Source organism: Ranitomeya variabilis, chromosome 2 (assembly GCF_051348905.1).
Source record: "Ranitomeya variabilis isolate aRanVar5 chromosome 2, aRanVar5.hap1, whole genome shotgun sequence".
Lineage (NCBI taxonomy): Eukaryota > Metazoa > Chordata > Amphibia > Anura > Dendrobatidae > Ranitomeya > Ranitomeya variabilis.
The window spans coordinates 37,612,405-37,627,872 of NC_135233.1; the positions used below are offsets into that span (position 1 = coordinate 37,612,405).

A 15,468-nucleotide genomic window follows, 5' to 3' on the forward strand; every position below is an offset into this window, starting at 1 on the left:
ACATGAGGGCTTGTTTTTTTGCCCGACCATTTGAGGTTTTGAACGACATTGTTCATTGTATATAAAGCACTGAAAAATGGAAAACAAACTTCAAATGAGGTAAAATTGTGAAAAAAATGTAATTCAGTCACTGTTTTTTGGCTTTGCTTTTACGTCAATCATTGTGTGGTTAAAAGGACCTGGAAATATGGGTATTTCCTGGGTATGTGTGATTACACCAATACAAAATAAATTACTAATTTCTAAAAAAAAAAAAAAATTGTTTTGTGTTGCCAAACTTTGGTTGCTGTGTTTTTTTTTTCTTTTTCTATCCATGGATCTATTAGTGATACTATTTTGGGATGCATATGACATTTTAATCACTTTTCTTTGTAACCTTTTAGGTAAGTGCAGGGATTTTCATTTCCCCATTTAACATATAGTTTAAATAATTTTATGTTTTGATAGATCAGACTTTTTCTGGAAGATTTTTTTTTTCTTTTTCTAATTTTTTTAGTTTTTTTAATGGGGAAAAACTTTTATATTTGGGGGGGTTTCTTTTAAACTTTTTTAACTTTATTTTGCAGTGTTCTTCGGACACTTGAACCTGCAATCTTTTTGCAATCTTTATTATACACTGCAATCCTGGAAATTTGCAGTATAAATTGTAATTGTGATTGTCCTATGAAGCCTGCCGTGTGCGTTTGCAAAAAACTATTTCAATGATACTGTTAGCAATTGACAGCAGCATCTAAATGGTTAACAGCAGAGATTGGAGCTAGCTCCGGTCACTGCTGTTACAGACAACAACTGTGTAACACACTTGACTTCTGCTGCGTATGAGGTTGTCATTTATATTGGTCTCATCTATATGGGCGCCATATGGAAAATTATCAATTCTCCAACATAGAAATATTGTGAAATGGAAAGGAATTTTATATGCAACTGATAGTCATATCATCAAATTAAAGGACCTGTGCAGAAGTGGAAACAAAACACTGAGCATTTACTGATATGTAAAAAAGGGCACCCTAATGGGATCCATATTTGCCCACTAATTTCTGTTAAATAAGGTACTTTTATATCGAAAAATGTATTTGCTCCTATGCACAAGTCAGACATTGTGGAGGCAGTCTATATTTTAACCCCTTTCTTGCCTGCGTCTCTGACAGTAGCACCTCCTAGCTTCATTAATGACTTTGTATCAGAGACGATAGAAATGTACACACTTGTCTGTTAATATATGTGTTGGCTTTTTTCATTGTCAGAGACTCGAGCTGTGATGATTCCCAAGTATTCAATGTCGGGACCATTTAAAGGACACATGAGCATGAAAAGCAGTCGTAAGTATTTCTAATCAAAGTTACATTTGGAATATTATATAAAAGACATGTAGCATATACAGACCTCATCTTCATATATTCAAGCCCCCCATACACATCAGATGAAAATGGGCCAAAGAACAAACAATCGTTCACTGATGGCCCAAAATACATTGCTGACTTCCTCGACCAAAATTGAAATTTTTTGTCTAATGATAACACCAGTGCTCATCATCGGTCGTCGAAATCCAGCATGTTGACCAATTTTTCGATGGTCACTGTCGGTCGAAGCGAACCATTGTTTTACTGAATCGGACAACAATTGTATTTTACGGTCAAAATTGGCCATTTCTTTAAATATTAATCTAAAGTGTATGGGCTTCTTCAAGAGAGTATATGGTACCGCCACATTCTCCCATTCCACCTGCCACAAGTGATACAAGAAGTACTAGCCTCGCGGCCACTTTAAACGGCTAGATGACAGGTGCTGACAGTCGGACCGCCTTTGATCTAATATTGATGGACTATCGTAAGGATTGAGGTAAGGGAAGACAAGATATCAGCAAAATAGGAGAGTGAGGTCTAAATGTCATCATTGCACCTGGAAGATACAGTTTCTAGGTTTTTTGTTGTTGTTTTTTTGTTTTTCTTTATACTTTTCTAAACCAATAGATCATTGAGGGCAAAAAAGAGAGACGTAAAGTTCCGTTTAATTCACCATAACCTCAGTGCTCCTTGTATTGAGCGGCGTCTGAGTCCCCTGATGATAGGCCTCCATAATTAAGAGCTTTATTTGTGGAACCGCTCATCTGGAGTCTTATATATCACTGCAAAATTATTCCTGACAGGTTACATGTACAGCCCAGATCTGTCATAATGAAATAACACAAGGTGAAGCTCAGTATAAATAAACTGAAAAAAAACAACAACAAATCTCTGCTAAGCAAAAAACTGGAATAAATAGGAATAGATAATTGCAGTCGTTCATAGGAATTAGGAAACCCATTCTTCAAAAACTCAATTCTTGTTACGAAAAAAAAATGCTAAAAAATATATTGTTTTGTTTAATCTTTTTTCACATTTTTTTGCCTTTAAAGTTATTAACAACTCCAATTAGTACAATATTATAACTTTATAATATACAGTCATATAGTCGGCGTCTGATACATGAAGCTCGTGGATCATGTATTAGCCGTCAGGCTCCCTTTAAAGTTGCTCATACAAGTTGAATAGCATGTAGGAGGGTCAGTTTAGGGTGTGTGGCCTTCGACCATTTACATAGTAAGGCACTTTAGTAAATGAGATGGGCGTGATGGAGAAGCCGCTCGGTCATGGCTACCGCCCGCGGTCACGTTACACCATTTCAACTACATTGGAGTAGAGCACCAGTTTCACTCCTTCGGGCTCTTCCAGTTCTTCCTCAAATGCTCCCACAGAACTAAAATGCTCCCACAGAACATTGATCTGTCTCTATAATACTTTCGGATGCAGGCAACACTATCATCAGTCCCTGATGGGTTCCATTTACTTCTTGCAGCTGATCATGTGTCATCTTAGAGTGCCCATCGTTGGCATCAACAAGTAGAGTTGAGCGAATTTTTCAATATTGGGTCCGGATTATGATCACCGGAGAATATTACTTGCAACATTCGCCGAACACAGCCAAACGCCATTGGAGTCAATGGGAGTAGAAATGAACAATTATGTTCAGAAACGATCATCAAACAAATTCGGCATGAATAGGGTACCAATATGACACGAATATGGCAAATTCGGTTTTGGGGATCGTTACCCAACATATTCGCTCAACTCTAATCAACAGCATGACTGCTGAAGTCAGTGATTATAATAATAATATTTTTTTAACACATTTTTGTAGCGCCAACATATTCTGAAGTACTTTGCGATTCAGAGGAGACTTGTACAACTAAGATAAGACATTTCAGGGTGATGAATAATTAAACAGAACAAGAGGAGTGAGGGACCTGCTCGTAAGCTTACAATCGATGAGGAAATAGGGGGACACAAAAGGTAGAAATAAAAAGTGCTTGTCGTGTAAGGTCCAATCAATAAATAGATGTGTTCAAATGACCCTGCACCAGCCAATATTTGTACAAATGCAGATACAGAGTGCTATTTAGTGCGCGGAAGAGAGGACAGAAGACAGTTAGATTAGTGAGGTGAGGTCATAGGCCAGTCTAAAGTAATGTGTTTTTAGGGCATACTTGAAACTGTGGATACTTGGAATTATCCAGATTGTCTGGGATAGTGCATTCCAGAAAACTGATGCAGCACGAGAGAAGTCCTGGAGATGACAGTGGGAGGTTCAGATTATAGAGGATGTTAGTCTCAGGTCATTAGTTGATTGGAGAGGATGGGTAAGGTAGTAGACAGGGGTGAGGGAGATGTAGGGCATTGCAGAACTGTGGAGAGCTTTGTGTGTAAGAGTGATGAGTTTACATTGGATTCTGTACCGGATGGGCAACCAGTGTAAAGACTGGCACAAGGTGGAGGCATCGGTGTAGCGGTTTGGCATAAATATGATCCTGTTTGCTGCATTTATGGTAGAGTGGACAGGGAAGAGTTTAGTAAGAGGGAGACTGATTAGTAGAGAGCAGCAATAGTCCAGGCGAGAATCAATCAGATCAGTATTAAGAGTTTTTGTGGCATCAAAGGCAAGAAAAGGTCAAATTCTAGAGTTGGTTTTGAAGTGCAGGTGACATGAGCGAGTGATCAGATGTAGGGAGAGACGAAAAGATCTGAGTCAAATATAACCCCTCTAAGGTATCAGTCAGCACAGAATAATGATTTGGCCAACAAATTACGGGGGAACATCTTTCGGGTGATGGATTCTACTTTTCGTCAATGGCGATTGCATGACTATATTCTAGATCTATGCACTTGTTAGAAGGGGCGTCCACACCCTTTTGGCCATGTAGAATATGTAGAGGTAGAATATAGTGACGATGCATCCTGAACCTGAAAGCTCTCTCTACACAGGAAACAAAATACATTTCCTATTAATCCAGTTGGATTGTAGAGCCGGCTGTGTTGTTCCCCATTTACCGGGTCATTTCCTGCCTATTAAGCCATGATAACACAGGAACGGCAAATATTTACTGACAGACGAACGCTGGTGAATAAGCAGAGTTATTAAAACCCGTGGGAAGTTTTTACACAGAAATGTATTAGTTTATCTCATAGAGCATAAATATGAACTGTAACAAAGGAGGGCAAGCGTGACGCGGCATGATGACTCATGGGCAGGATTACAGCTCAGAGACCTATGCGAAATTGGGTGTTGGCACAATTATTATGGGGTTAATTGCTTCTATGTGTATAAATTGTGTCCACTGGTTCCTTGTTTTTTAGCCTTATTAAAAAACTGACCTATCACTTGCGAAAAATATGTATTTTTCTTTACTTAAACTAAATGCTGCTGTTCTCCTGAATCCGGCGTTGTTTTTCATTTTTTCCTGCTCCTTTCCAGACCTGAGATATGGCCCTCCCTTCCCTATATATAAATCTTGTCTTATAGCCAAGTGGGCGTGGATCTCAACCCTCCTTTGTAGGCGTCTTATTTAAGATCACGCCCCCTTGCCCAATGAGGTTACATATACAGTATATGCAGTGTAGAAGGGGCCGTATCTCAGGAATGCAGAGGTGCAGAAACAAAAGAAAAACAACACTAGATTCAGGACAACAGCGGCATTTACTCCCAGTTAAAAAAAAAGCATGGTTCTCACCATCCCAGGCTTGGAATTAGGATACTACCTTAATAAATTCCAGTGACCTGGTGCTATATACGTACAGTATACTTACAGTATCTATCTATCTGCAGAGACCAGTTATTTTTTGTGTAATCTAAAAGATTAATTCACCCAACGAACAACACTTTTGCTTCATAGTGCTGTGTTCAATAGACTGTTTAGACTGCTTGATTATTGTGAATGAGCATTCATAAGTATGATTTTTCATGATAATTTTGTAGTGTAAATGAACCTTAAGAAATTTGTAACACCCCAGGAAGCCAGTTGTTACAGTGGTTTTGTGTTATGATTTTCCCAATGGCAGGGAAATCAAAAATAACAAACGGACTAGCTCTCGGGTGATGGGAACTAAAGTGACCGTGACCTGAACCTGACACAACACTGGAAGTAGCCGGGGAGTGTTTCCTACGATGCCCTAGACACCACGCGCCAGCCGGAGATCTAACTACCCCTATCAGAGGAATATACAGGCCTGCCTTACCTCCAGAGATGAACCCCAAAAGGAGATAGCAGCCCCCCACAGATATTGACGGTGAGTCAAGAGGAAAAGACATACGTAGGATGAACAGCAGATTTAGCACAGTGAGGTCCGCTTACTAGATAGCAGAAGTACAGGAAAGAGTTACTTCACGGTCAACTTCAAAACACTACTCAAAAACACCATCCTGAAATTACTTTAAAACTCCAGTGACAACTCATGCCACTGGAGTGGCAATTTCAGTCCACGAGAGCTTCCAGCTACAGAGAGTCACATTGCAGATAGCTGGACAAAAAATAACATTAACTAGGAACAAAATTCAACTTAGCTGAACTGGAACTTGAGGCAGGAGAATGCAACAGAATGCTACTGATACATTGTTGGCCGGCATCGGACCAGCAGCCAAGCAGCCTTAAATAGGAAACTCCCCTAATGGGTGTCAACAGGTGATCAAGGATAGAAGAAGGCAAATAAGTGGCAATACCATAAAACACCACCGGGGGAGCCCACAAACAGAATTCACAACAGTACCCCCCCCTTAAGGAGGGGGCACCGAACCCTCACCAGAACCACCAGGGCGATCTGGATGAGCACTATGGAATGCACGAACCAAATCAGGAGCATGAACATCAGATGCTGTCACCCAAGAATTATCCTCCTGACCATAGCCTTTCCACTTAACCAGATACTGAAGTTTCCGTCTGGAAACACGGGAGTCCAAGATCTTTTCTACCACATACTCCAACTCACCCTCAACCAGCACAGGAGCAGGAGGATCAGCAGACGGAACAACCGGCACCTCATACCTCCGCAATAATGACCGATGAAAAACATTATGAATAGTAAAAGATGCTGGGAGGTCCAAACGAAAGGACACAGGATTGAGAACCTCCAGAATCCTATAAGGGCCGATAAACCGAGGCTTAAACTTAGGAGACGAGACCTTCATAGGAACAAATCGAGAAGACAACCAAACCAGGTCCCCAACACAAAGACGAGGACCGACACGCCGATGACGATTAGTGAACTGTTGAGTCTTCTCCTGGGACAACTTCAGATTGTCCACAACCTGTCCCCAAATCTGATGCATTCTATCAACCACAGCATCTACTCCAGGAGAATCCGAAGATTCCAATTGACCGGACGAAAAGCGAGGGTGAAACCCTGAATTACAAAAAAATGGAGAAACCAAAGTGGCAGAACTGGCCCGATTGTTAAGGGCAAACTCTGCCAATGGCAAAAAATCAAGCCAATCGTCCTGATCAGCGGACACAAAACACCTCAAGTAAGTCTCCAAGGTCTGATTAGTACGCTCAGTCTGGCCATTAGTCTGAGGATGGAATGCAGACGAAAACGACAAGTCGATGCCCATCCTGGCACAGAACGCCCGCCAAAATCTAGACACAAACTGAGTACCCCTGTCAGAAACTATATTCTCAGGAATACCATGCAAACGCACAACATTCTGAAAAAATAGAGGGACCAGCTCAGAGGAGGAGGGCAATTTGGGCAAAGGTACCAAGTGAACCATCTTGGAAAAACGGTCACACACCACCCAGATGACGGACATCCTACGAGAAACAGGAAGGTCAGAAATAAAGTCCATAGAGATGTGCGTCCAAGGCCTCTTAGGAATAGGCAAGGGCAACAACAACCCGCTGGCCCGGGAACAGCAGGGCTTAGCCCGAGCACAAACATCACAAGACTGCACAAAAATACGTACATCTCGAGACAAGGAAGGCCACCAGAAGGACCTAGACACCAGATCCCTGGTGCCAAAAATTCCAGGATGACCTGCCAACGCGGAAGAGTGAACCTCCGAAATAACTCTACTGGTCCAGTCATCAGGGACAAACAGTCTACCAGGCGGACAGCGATCAGGCCTATCCACCTGAAACTCCTGCAAAGAGCGCCGCAGGTCTGGGGAGACAGCTGACAATACCACCCCATCCTTCAGGATGCCAGTAGGTTCGGAATCACCAGGCGAGTCAGGCTCAAAACTCCTAGAGAGGGCATCCGCCCTCACATTCTTAGACCCAGGCAGATATGAGACCACAAAGTTAAATCGAGAGAAAAACAACGACCAGCGCGCCTGTCTAGGATTCAGACGCCTGGCTGACTCAAGATAAATTAGATTTTTGTGGTCAGTCAAGACCACCACCTGGTGTCTAGCACCCTCAAGCCAATGACGCCACTCCTCAAATGCCCACTTCATGGCCAAGAGCTCCCGATTTCCAACATCATAATTTCGCTCAGCGGGCGAAAACTTTCGAGAGAAAAACGCACATGGTCTCATCACTGAGCAGTCAGGACCTTTCTGCGACAAAACTGCACCTGCTCCGATCTCGGAAGCATCTACTTCAACCTGGAACGGGAGCGAAACATCAGGCTGGCGCAACACAGGAGCAGAAGAAAAGCGGCGCTTAAGCTCCCGAAAGGCCTCCACAGCCGCAGAGGACCAATTAGCAACATCAGCACCCTTCTTGGTCAAATCAGTCAAAGGTTTAGCAATGGCAGAAAAACCCGCTATGAATCGGCGATAGAAATTAGCAAATCCCAAGAATTTCTGAAGACTCTTTAGAGAAGTAGGTTGTATCCAATCACAAATAGCCTGAACCTTAACAGGGTCCATCTCCATAGATGAAGGGGAAAAAATATATCCCAGAAAGGAAATTCTCTGAACCCCAAAAATACACTTTGAGCCCTTCACAAATAGAGAATTAGCTCGTAAAACCTGAAAAACTCTCCTGACCTGTTGAACATGAGATTCCCAGTCCTCCGAAAAAATCAAAATATCATCCAAATACACAATCATAAATTTATCCAGATATTCACGGAAAATATCGTGCATAAAGGACTGAAAAACGGAAGGGGCATTCGCGAGACCAAAAGGCATTACCAAATACTCAAAATGGCCTTCAGGCGTATTAAATGCGGTCTTCCACTCATCCCCCTGCTTAATCCGCACCAAATTATACGCACCACGTAGATCGATCTTAGTGAACCACTTCGCCCCCTTTATGCGAGCAAAAAGATCAGTCAGTAAAGGTAACGGGTACTGGTATTTAACAGTAATCTTATTCAGAAGTCGATAGTCGATACAAGGTCTCAATGAACCATCCTTTTTACCCACAAAGAAAAACCCTGCCCCCAATGGAGACAAAGAGGGGCGAATATGACCCTTTTCTAAAGATTCTCTGATATACTCCCGCATAGCAGTATGTTCAGGTACAGACAAATTAAACAAGCGACCCTTAGGAAATTTACTACCGGGAATCAACTCAATAGCGCAGTCACACTCTCTGTGAGGGGGGAGAGAATCAGTTTTAGGCTCCTGAAAGACATCATAAAAATCTGACAGAAATGCTGGGATCTCAGAGGGAGTAGATGAAGAAATGGGAACCAAAGGTGCATCCCCATGAATCCCCCGACATCCCCAACTCAGCACAGACATTGATCTCCAGTCCAAGACTGGATTATGAATTTGTAACCATGGTAATCCAAGTACTAATACGTCATGTAGATTATATAACACAAGGAAACGAATAATCTCCTGATGGTCTGGGGAAAGATGCATAGTCACTTGTGTCCAATATTGTGGTTTATTGCTAGCCAAAGGTGTAGAATCAATACCCTTTAAGGGAATAGAAACCTCCAGAGGCTCTAAATCAAACCCACAACGCTTGGCAAAGGACCAATCCATGAGACTCAGAGCGGCGCCAGAATCCACATAAGCATCCACAGTAACAGATGATAAAGTACAAATCAATGTCACGGACAAAAGAAATTTAGACTGCAAGGTACCCATAGAAAAAGATTTATCAACCTTTTTATCAACCTTCTTTATGCGTTTAGAGCATGCTGATATAACATGAGCTGGATCTCCACAATAGAAGCACAACCCATTTTTGCGCCTGTAATTCTGTCGTTCGCCTCTAGACAATACACTATCGCATTGCATATGCTCTGGTGCCTTTTCAGAGGTCACCGCCAAATGATGCACAGGTTTTTGCTCAGAAGATACCGCCATATGGTGCACAGGTTTTTGCTCAGAAGATACCGCCATATGGTGCACAGGTTTTTGCTCAAAAGATACCGCCATATGGTGCACAGATTTTTGCTCAGAAGATACCGCCATATGGTGCACAGATTTTTGCTCAGAAGATACCGCCATATGGTGCACAGATTTTTGCTCAGAAGATACCGCCATATGGTGCACAGATTTGCGCTCCCGTAAACGCCGATCAATCTGGATAGCCAATTTCATGGCATCATTCAGACCTGTAGGCACAGGGAACCCCACCATGACATCCTTCACGGCATCAGAGAGACCTTCTCTGAAATTAGCTGCTAGAGCGCACTCATTCCATTTAGTAAGTACCGACCATTTACGAAATTTCTGGCAGTATATCTCAGCTTCATCTTGCCCTTGGGAAAGAGCTATCAAGGCTTTCTCAGCCAAAATCTCTAAATTAGGTTCTTCATAAAGCAACCCCAAAGCCAGAAAAAACGCATCTACATTTAATAACGCAGGATCCCCTGGCGACAATGCAAATGCCCAACTTTGTGGGTCACCCCGCAACAGAGAAATAACAATTTTAACCTGTTGCGCAGGATCACCAGCAGAGTGAGATTTCAGAGACAAAAACAATTTACAATTCTCTCTGAAATTCAAAAAACGGGATCTGTCTCCGGTAAAAAATTCAGGCATAGGGATCTCAGGTTCAGACATTGGAGCACGTATAACAAAATCTTGTAAGTTCTGGACCTTTGTAGCCAGGTTATTCAGACCTGCAACCAAACTCTGTGGATCCATGATTCAAACAGGTGTAACCAAAGCCATTCAAAGATTAAGAGGAGAGGAAAAAAAAAAAGGCTGAAGACTGCAGTTTAAGCAAGGAGTACAAATAAGCACTAAGGTGCACTTTCCAAACACAGAAGGAAAAAAAAAACCTTTTCATATCCTTTCCTGCTTTAGTGCATAGTTTTAACACATGTGGCCGGCCAAACTGTTATGATTTTCCCAATGGCAGGGAAATCAAAAATAACAAACGGACTAGCTCTCGGGTGATGGGAACTAAAGTGACCGTGACCTGAACCTGACACAACACTGGAAGTAGCCGGGGAGTGTTTCCTACGATGCCCTAGACACCACGCGCCAGCCGGAGATCTAACTACCCCTATCAGAGGAATATACAGGCATGCCTTACCTCCAGAGATGAACCCCAAAAGGAGATAGCAGCCCCCCACAGATATTGACGGTGAGTCAAGAGGAAAAGACATACGTAGGATGAACAGCAGATTTAGCACAGTGAGGTCCGCTTACTAGATAGCAGAAGTACAGGAAAGAGTTACTTCACGGTCAACTTCAAAACACTACTCAAAAACACCATCCTGAAATTACTTTAAAACTCCAGTGACAACTCATGCCACTGGAGTGGCAATTTCAGTCCACGAGAGCTTCCAGCTACAGAGAGTCACATTGCAGATAGCTGGACAAAAAATAACATTAACTAGGAACAAACTTCAGCTTAGCTGAACTGGAACTTGAGGCAGGAGAATGCAACAGAATGCTACTGATACATTGTTGGCCGGCATCGGACCAGCAGCCAAGCAGCCTTAAATAGGAAACTCCCCTAATGGGTGTCAACAGGTGATCAAGGATAGAAGAAGGCAAATAAGTGGCAATACCATAAAACACCACCGGGGGAGCCCACAAACAGAATTCACAACAGTTTTGCCTTCCTCACGCGGAGGGTGATGCCATGCCTGGAAGTGAGGAAGGATCCCTCTAATAGGTAACAAGAACACACAACACTGTTCTGACTCCAGGCCAGAAGGGGGAGCTCTGATCCAGTTTGTGGGTGGCTTCCCTATATATTCTGGCTGGAGGAGGAGTTAGTCAGTGAGAGACGGAGTGCAGTCTGTGAGAGGGAGGAGAGGGGAGTTTGAGAAAAGCTGGGGCCGTGCAGATACGAGATTCTGCAGCTCCTGGAAAGAGAAGAGAGTGACAGAGCAGTTTGTATGAAACTGTGAGGGGAAAAGAAGCACAGGAGAAGTGAAGAGCTGGAGGGGAGCTGCGACTGGGCTCCCTCCACGCTGAAGCATAGGAACCGAACACCAGGAGTCTGAGGCTGTGTGGGACTGTATACTCCACAGCAGAAACCGGATGGAAGGACATTTCAAGTCGCCTATCCACCCCTAGACCCGAAGGCACAGCAACACATAAAGCCCGGAGTCACCGCAAATAGAGACACCTGTAACAAGGCTTGAGTTGCCTGCCATGTGGGTACTGTCCTATATATATAGGACAAAGAGAGAGAGGACCTTGTGTGAAGCTTCAGGCAGCAAGGGATGCATGCTACAGCCCAGAAAGGAAGGCTTCTAATCCAACCCCACCTGCTAAGGGGACTCCAAATCACTTCCAGGCTGGCCGGACCTCACCATCATCTGTCATCTGTATCCTGGACTGTGGCTGCTTACTACCAGTAAAAGGTAAAGAGGCTGCAACCTTGTGTCCTCTAATTCTTTCTTGCACCACACAATTTACCATCTTTTCCTACTAACCTGGGAGCCCTGGGGACTATGCTTCACCTGTGGGAAGCCACACCATCATTGCTGCAATAACATCAACCCCAGCGGACCCTTTAAGCAGCGTTGGTCATCCCTGACTGAATACCACAGGTGGTGTCATGAACACTCTTTATTTCTTTATTCCAAACAACCCCTTTAACTTGGATGCCCAGGGCCACGGACCGGGACGCTGCCACCGTGACTACCCTTTAACGACCACTGGACCCAGTACCGAGTATCCCCTAGGCTAGTGGTCCCCAACTCCGGTCCTCAAGAGCCACCAACAGGTCATGTTTTCAGTATTTCCTTACTATTGCACAGGTGATAATTGCATCACCTGCACAGGCAATAATTCCATCACCTGTGCAAAACTAAGGAAATCCTGAAAACATGACCTGTTGGTGGCTCTTGAGGACCAGAGTTGGGGACCACTGCCCTAGGCCCTAGCGGGCGCTCCAAGTTTCCACCACTAATTTTTTAGGGATTATTATCTGTTTATTATCTACCATTGATTTGTCAGTCTTTGTTTCCAGGAGTGTCCTTAATCTCCTGTAGAAATGAATGGGGAGACCCACATTTATCTATCTATCTATCTATCTATCTATCTATCTATCTATCTATCTATCTACCTATCTACATCTATCTATCTATTAACTATTTATCAATCTATCATCTATTATCAAACTATCATCTATCTATTATCTATCAATTCATTGTCTATCCTATCTTTTACTATCTATCACATATCTATCTATCTATCGATCTATCTATCTATCGATCTATCTATCTATTATCTATCTATCTATCTATCTATCTATCTATCTATCTATCTATCTATCTATCTATCTATCTATCTATACACACCATACTGCATGCAACTGAAATAATAAGGCTTACTTTCTACTCCAGCCCCGTCATGTCCATCTTTTCCTGTGCGGAAGTGTCCCCGTTGCAGTGATTCTCCAGGTAGTGCTTAGATTGTTGTCACACCTCACTTTTATTAGTTCAGGCACTAGCGGGTCTCATTTCTTGCTCTGAAAAAACAAGTTTCTTCTTTTCAGCACTTCCTTTTGGATTTTATGTAGCAAAACACTGTTGTTAATGTTGGCCCATCTTCCCTCTGAGTAGGCTTGGTGAAGTGATCTCAGTAGAGGTGCTGCACATATTGCTTCAATAAAAAAAATGTCACAAGGTTCCAGGCTTTAAATTGAGTTTAAAAGGAGTCTTCTTCAGTCAAAGCTGCAGGTAAAATACTGTCCAGGTCCTTTACCTTGTAACATCAGCATTTTTGCTGCTGAGAATGAAAATCAAAGTGATCACTCTGGTGTCAGGATTTTAAGAGCGGTTGTCTTTGATGAGCCACGCCATTAGTTTTAGTTTCCAACTCCAACAACCGAAACATCTACGAGGACCCAGGAATAAGGAAGACCTCCAATATTTCCAGTAGAGTCAGTAAATTTTTCTCACCGCACTGAACTTGCCTAAACCTCCCAGGATCTGTCAATTCCTGGATGAATTTCCATTCAAGAGAACAGAGAATGGAGTGTGGCTTCAACTAATGGTAAAGCAAAAAAAACATTGTGCACCCCACTACCAACAAATAATCTTCCTCCTCGATAGTTGCCTTCAAACGTTATTGGGTATGTCTTTAACCCCCTTTAGCCATGTGATGCACATGTATTGTACTCCACATGCCGGGTGCGAGTGTAATGAGCAGGCTCAGGAGCTGAGCATGCTTCATATATTAATTGTGCCTGATGTATATAGAGGTATCTTCCTATAAAGAGGACTTTTCACCAAACTTTTCACTTTGAGGTGGACATATAACATAATAGTGAGTGCACAGTGGAATAAAATTATTTTGTTTGTTTCTTTTATTTTTCTTCTTTGTTGCAGAGATATTAGCAATCACAGTATTTGACACCTAATGAGTTAACTTTTTTAAGTCCAAGCCAGTGCTATCAGAGTTTTTACTGGGGTCGTGTACTTCTTCCCCCTGTATGATGCTGACCAATCATTATTAGACAGAAATACTCAAAGAAGAACCGGCCCCCACTGTAGCTTAGAGCAGGTTTCTCAGTGTGTGAGATGCAATGATGCAGTTCTGATCTCCTGGTCTAACCTCCTGCGTGAGACAATGTGTGGGAAAGGGTAGCACAGATGATTTTAGCTGCGTCACATTACAAGCCCTTTTATCTGTTCTCTCATAGCACTGTCACCTCTGCTGTACTGCCCCTTCCCCAGACTGCTTGACTAGAGAGTTATCAGTAATCACACTTTTAATGTCTGTTGGACTCAACTTATAATCACTCTGCAGTGAGAACAGAGCTGCTTGCTACTGCATCTCACACAGGAATAGACCTATACAGTCAAGTTGGTAGAGCACAGCGGACATAAGTGTGATTACTGACACATCTCTGGACAGACAGTGGGGGGGAGGGACATTACAGTGGAGCTAACTGCTATGAGAGGAGGAGAGCTTATAGAAGGGTTTGTAATGTGACATAGCTAAACTCAGCTGTGCTGCCCCTCCCACACGCTGATTCTTGCAGGAGGTTACACAAGGAGATCAGAGCTGTACCATTACATCTCACACACTGAGAAACTTGTTCTAGGCTATTGTGGGGCATGTTCTTCTTTCCTCTGAGTGTTGCTGCCTGCTTATGATTGGTCAGCATCATACAGGGATAAAAATTACACGCCCCCAGTGAAAACTGTCTGATAACACCTACTTGGAGTTAAAGTTAACTCATTAGGTGCCAAATACTTTGATTGCTAATATTTCTGCAATAAAGAGAAAGAAAGAAAGAAAGAAAGAAAGAAAGAAAGAAAGAAAGAAAGAAAGAAAGAAAGAAAGAAAGAAAGAAAGAAAGAAAAGTTTTATTCCGCTCTGCAGCCACTACTGCCTGGTGAAAGATCCTCTTTAATAGCAGAGACTGTATTCTATTCAGAACACTGCTGTGTAACTCCTTAATAAATGCTGTTTTCAATCTCTGACTCCAGCATTTAAGGCATGCAATGAGGGCGCATATGGGTTGTCATGTCATCTCGTGGCCTGCTAATTTCTCCAAAGTGTTCCAAAGTGGCTTATACTACTGTGTGCTACCTGTGTGGCCTGAAGTACAACCAAATGCCAGCCGCTTCTCCAAACTTGTATCTTATTGAGCACATATAGGACGTTGTTGGTCGGCAATAGCAAAGAAGCTGCCAGCAGTGGATCTTGATGATTTGCTCAAGTGCATTCAATGAGGCAGAAACTTCCTCAGACAACCATTAATAACCTCATTGATAGCAGCCGAGGTTGGAAGTGCCAAGATTTCTGCACATGTCTCTCATATGCCAGACT

At 42.7% G+C, this 15,468-nt stretch overlaps 1 protein-coding gene across 1 annotated transcript in view; it reads left to right on the plus strand.

Annotated features, from left to right (window-relative positions):
• LOC143809055 (spermatogenesis-associated protein 7 homolog) overlaps positions 1 to 15,468 on the plus strand; it is a 187,054-nt gene that overhangs the window by 9,465 nt on the left and 162,121 nt on the right. Inside the window, exon 2 of the mRNA XM_077292220.1 lies at positions 1,248 to 1,322. Coding sequence (XP_077148335.1) covers positions 1,248 to 1,322 — 75 coding nt within the window. The remainder of the gene's footprint in view (positions 1 to 1,247; positions 1,323 to 15,468) is intronic.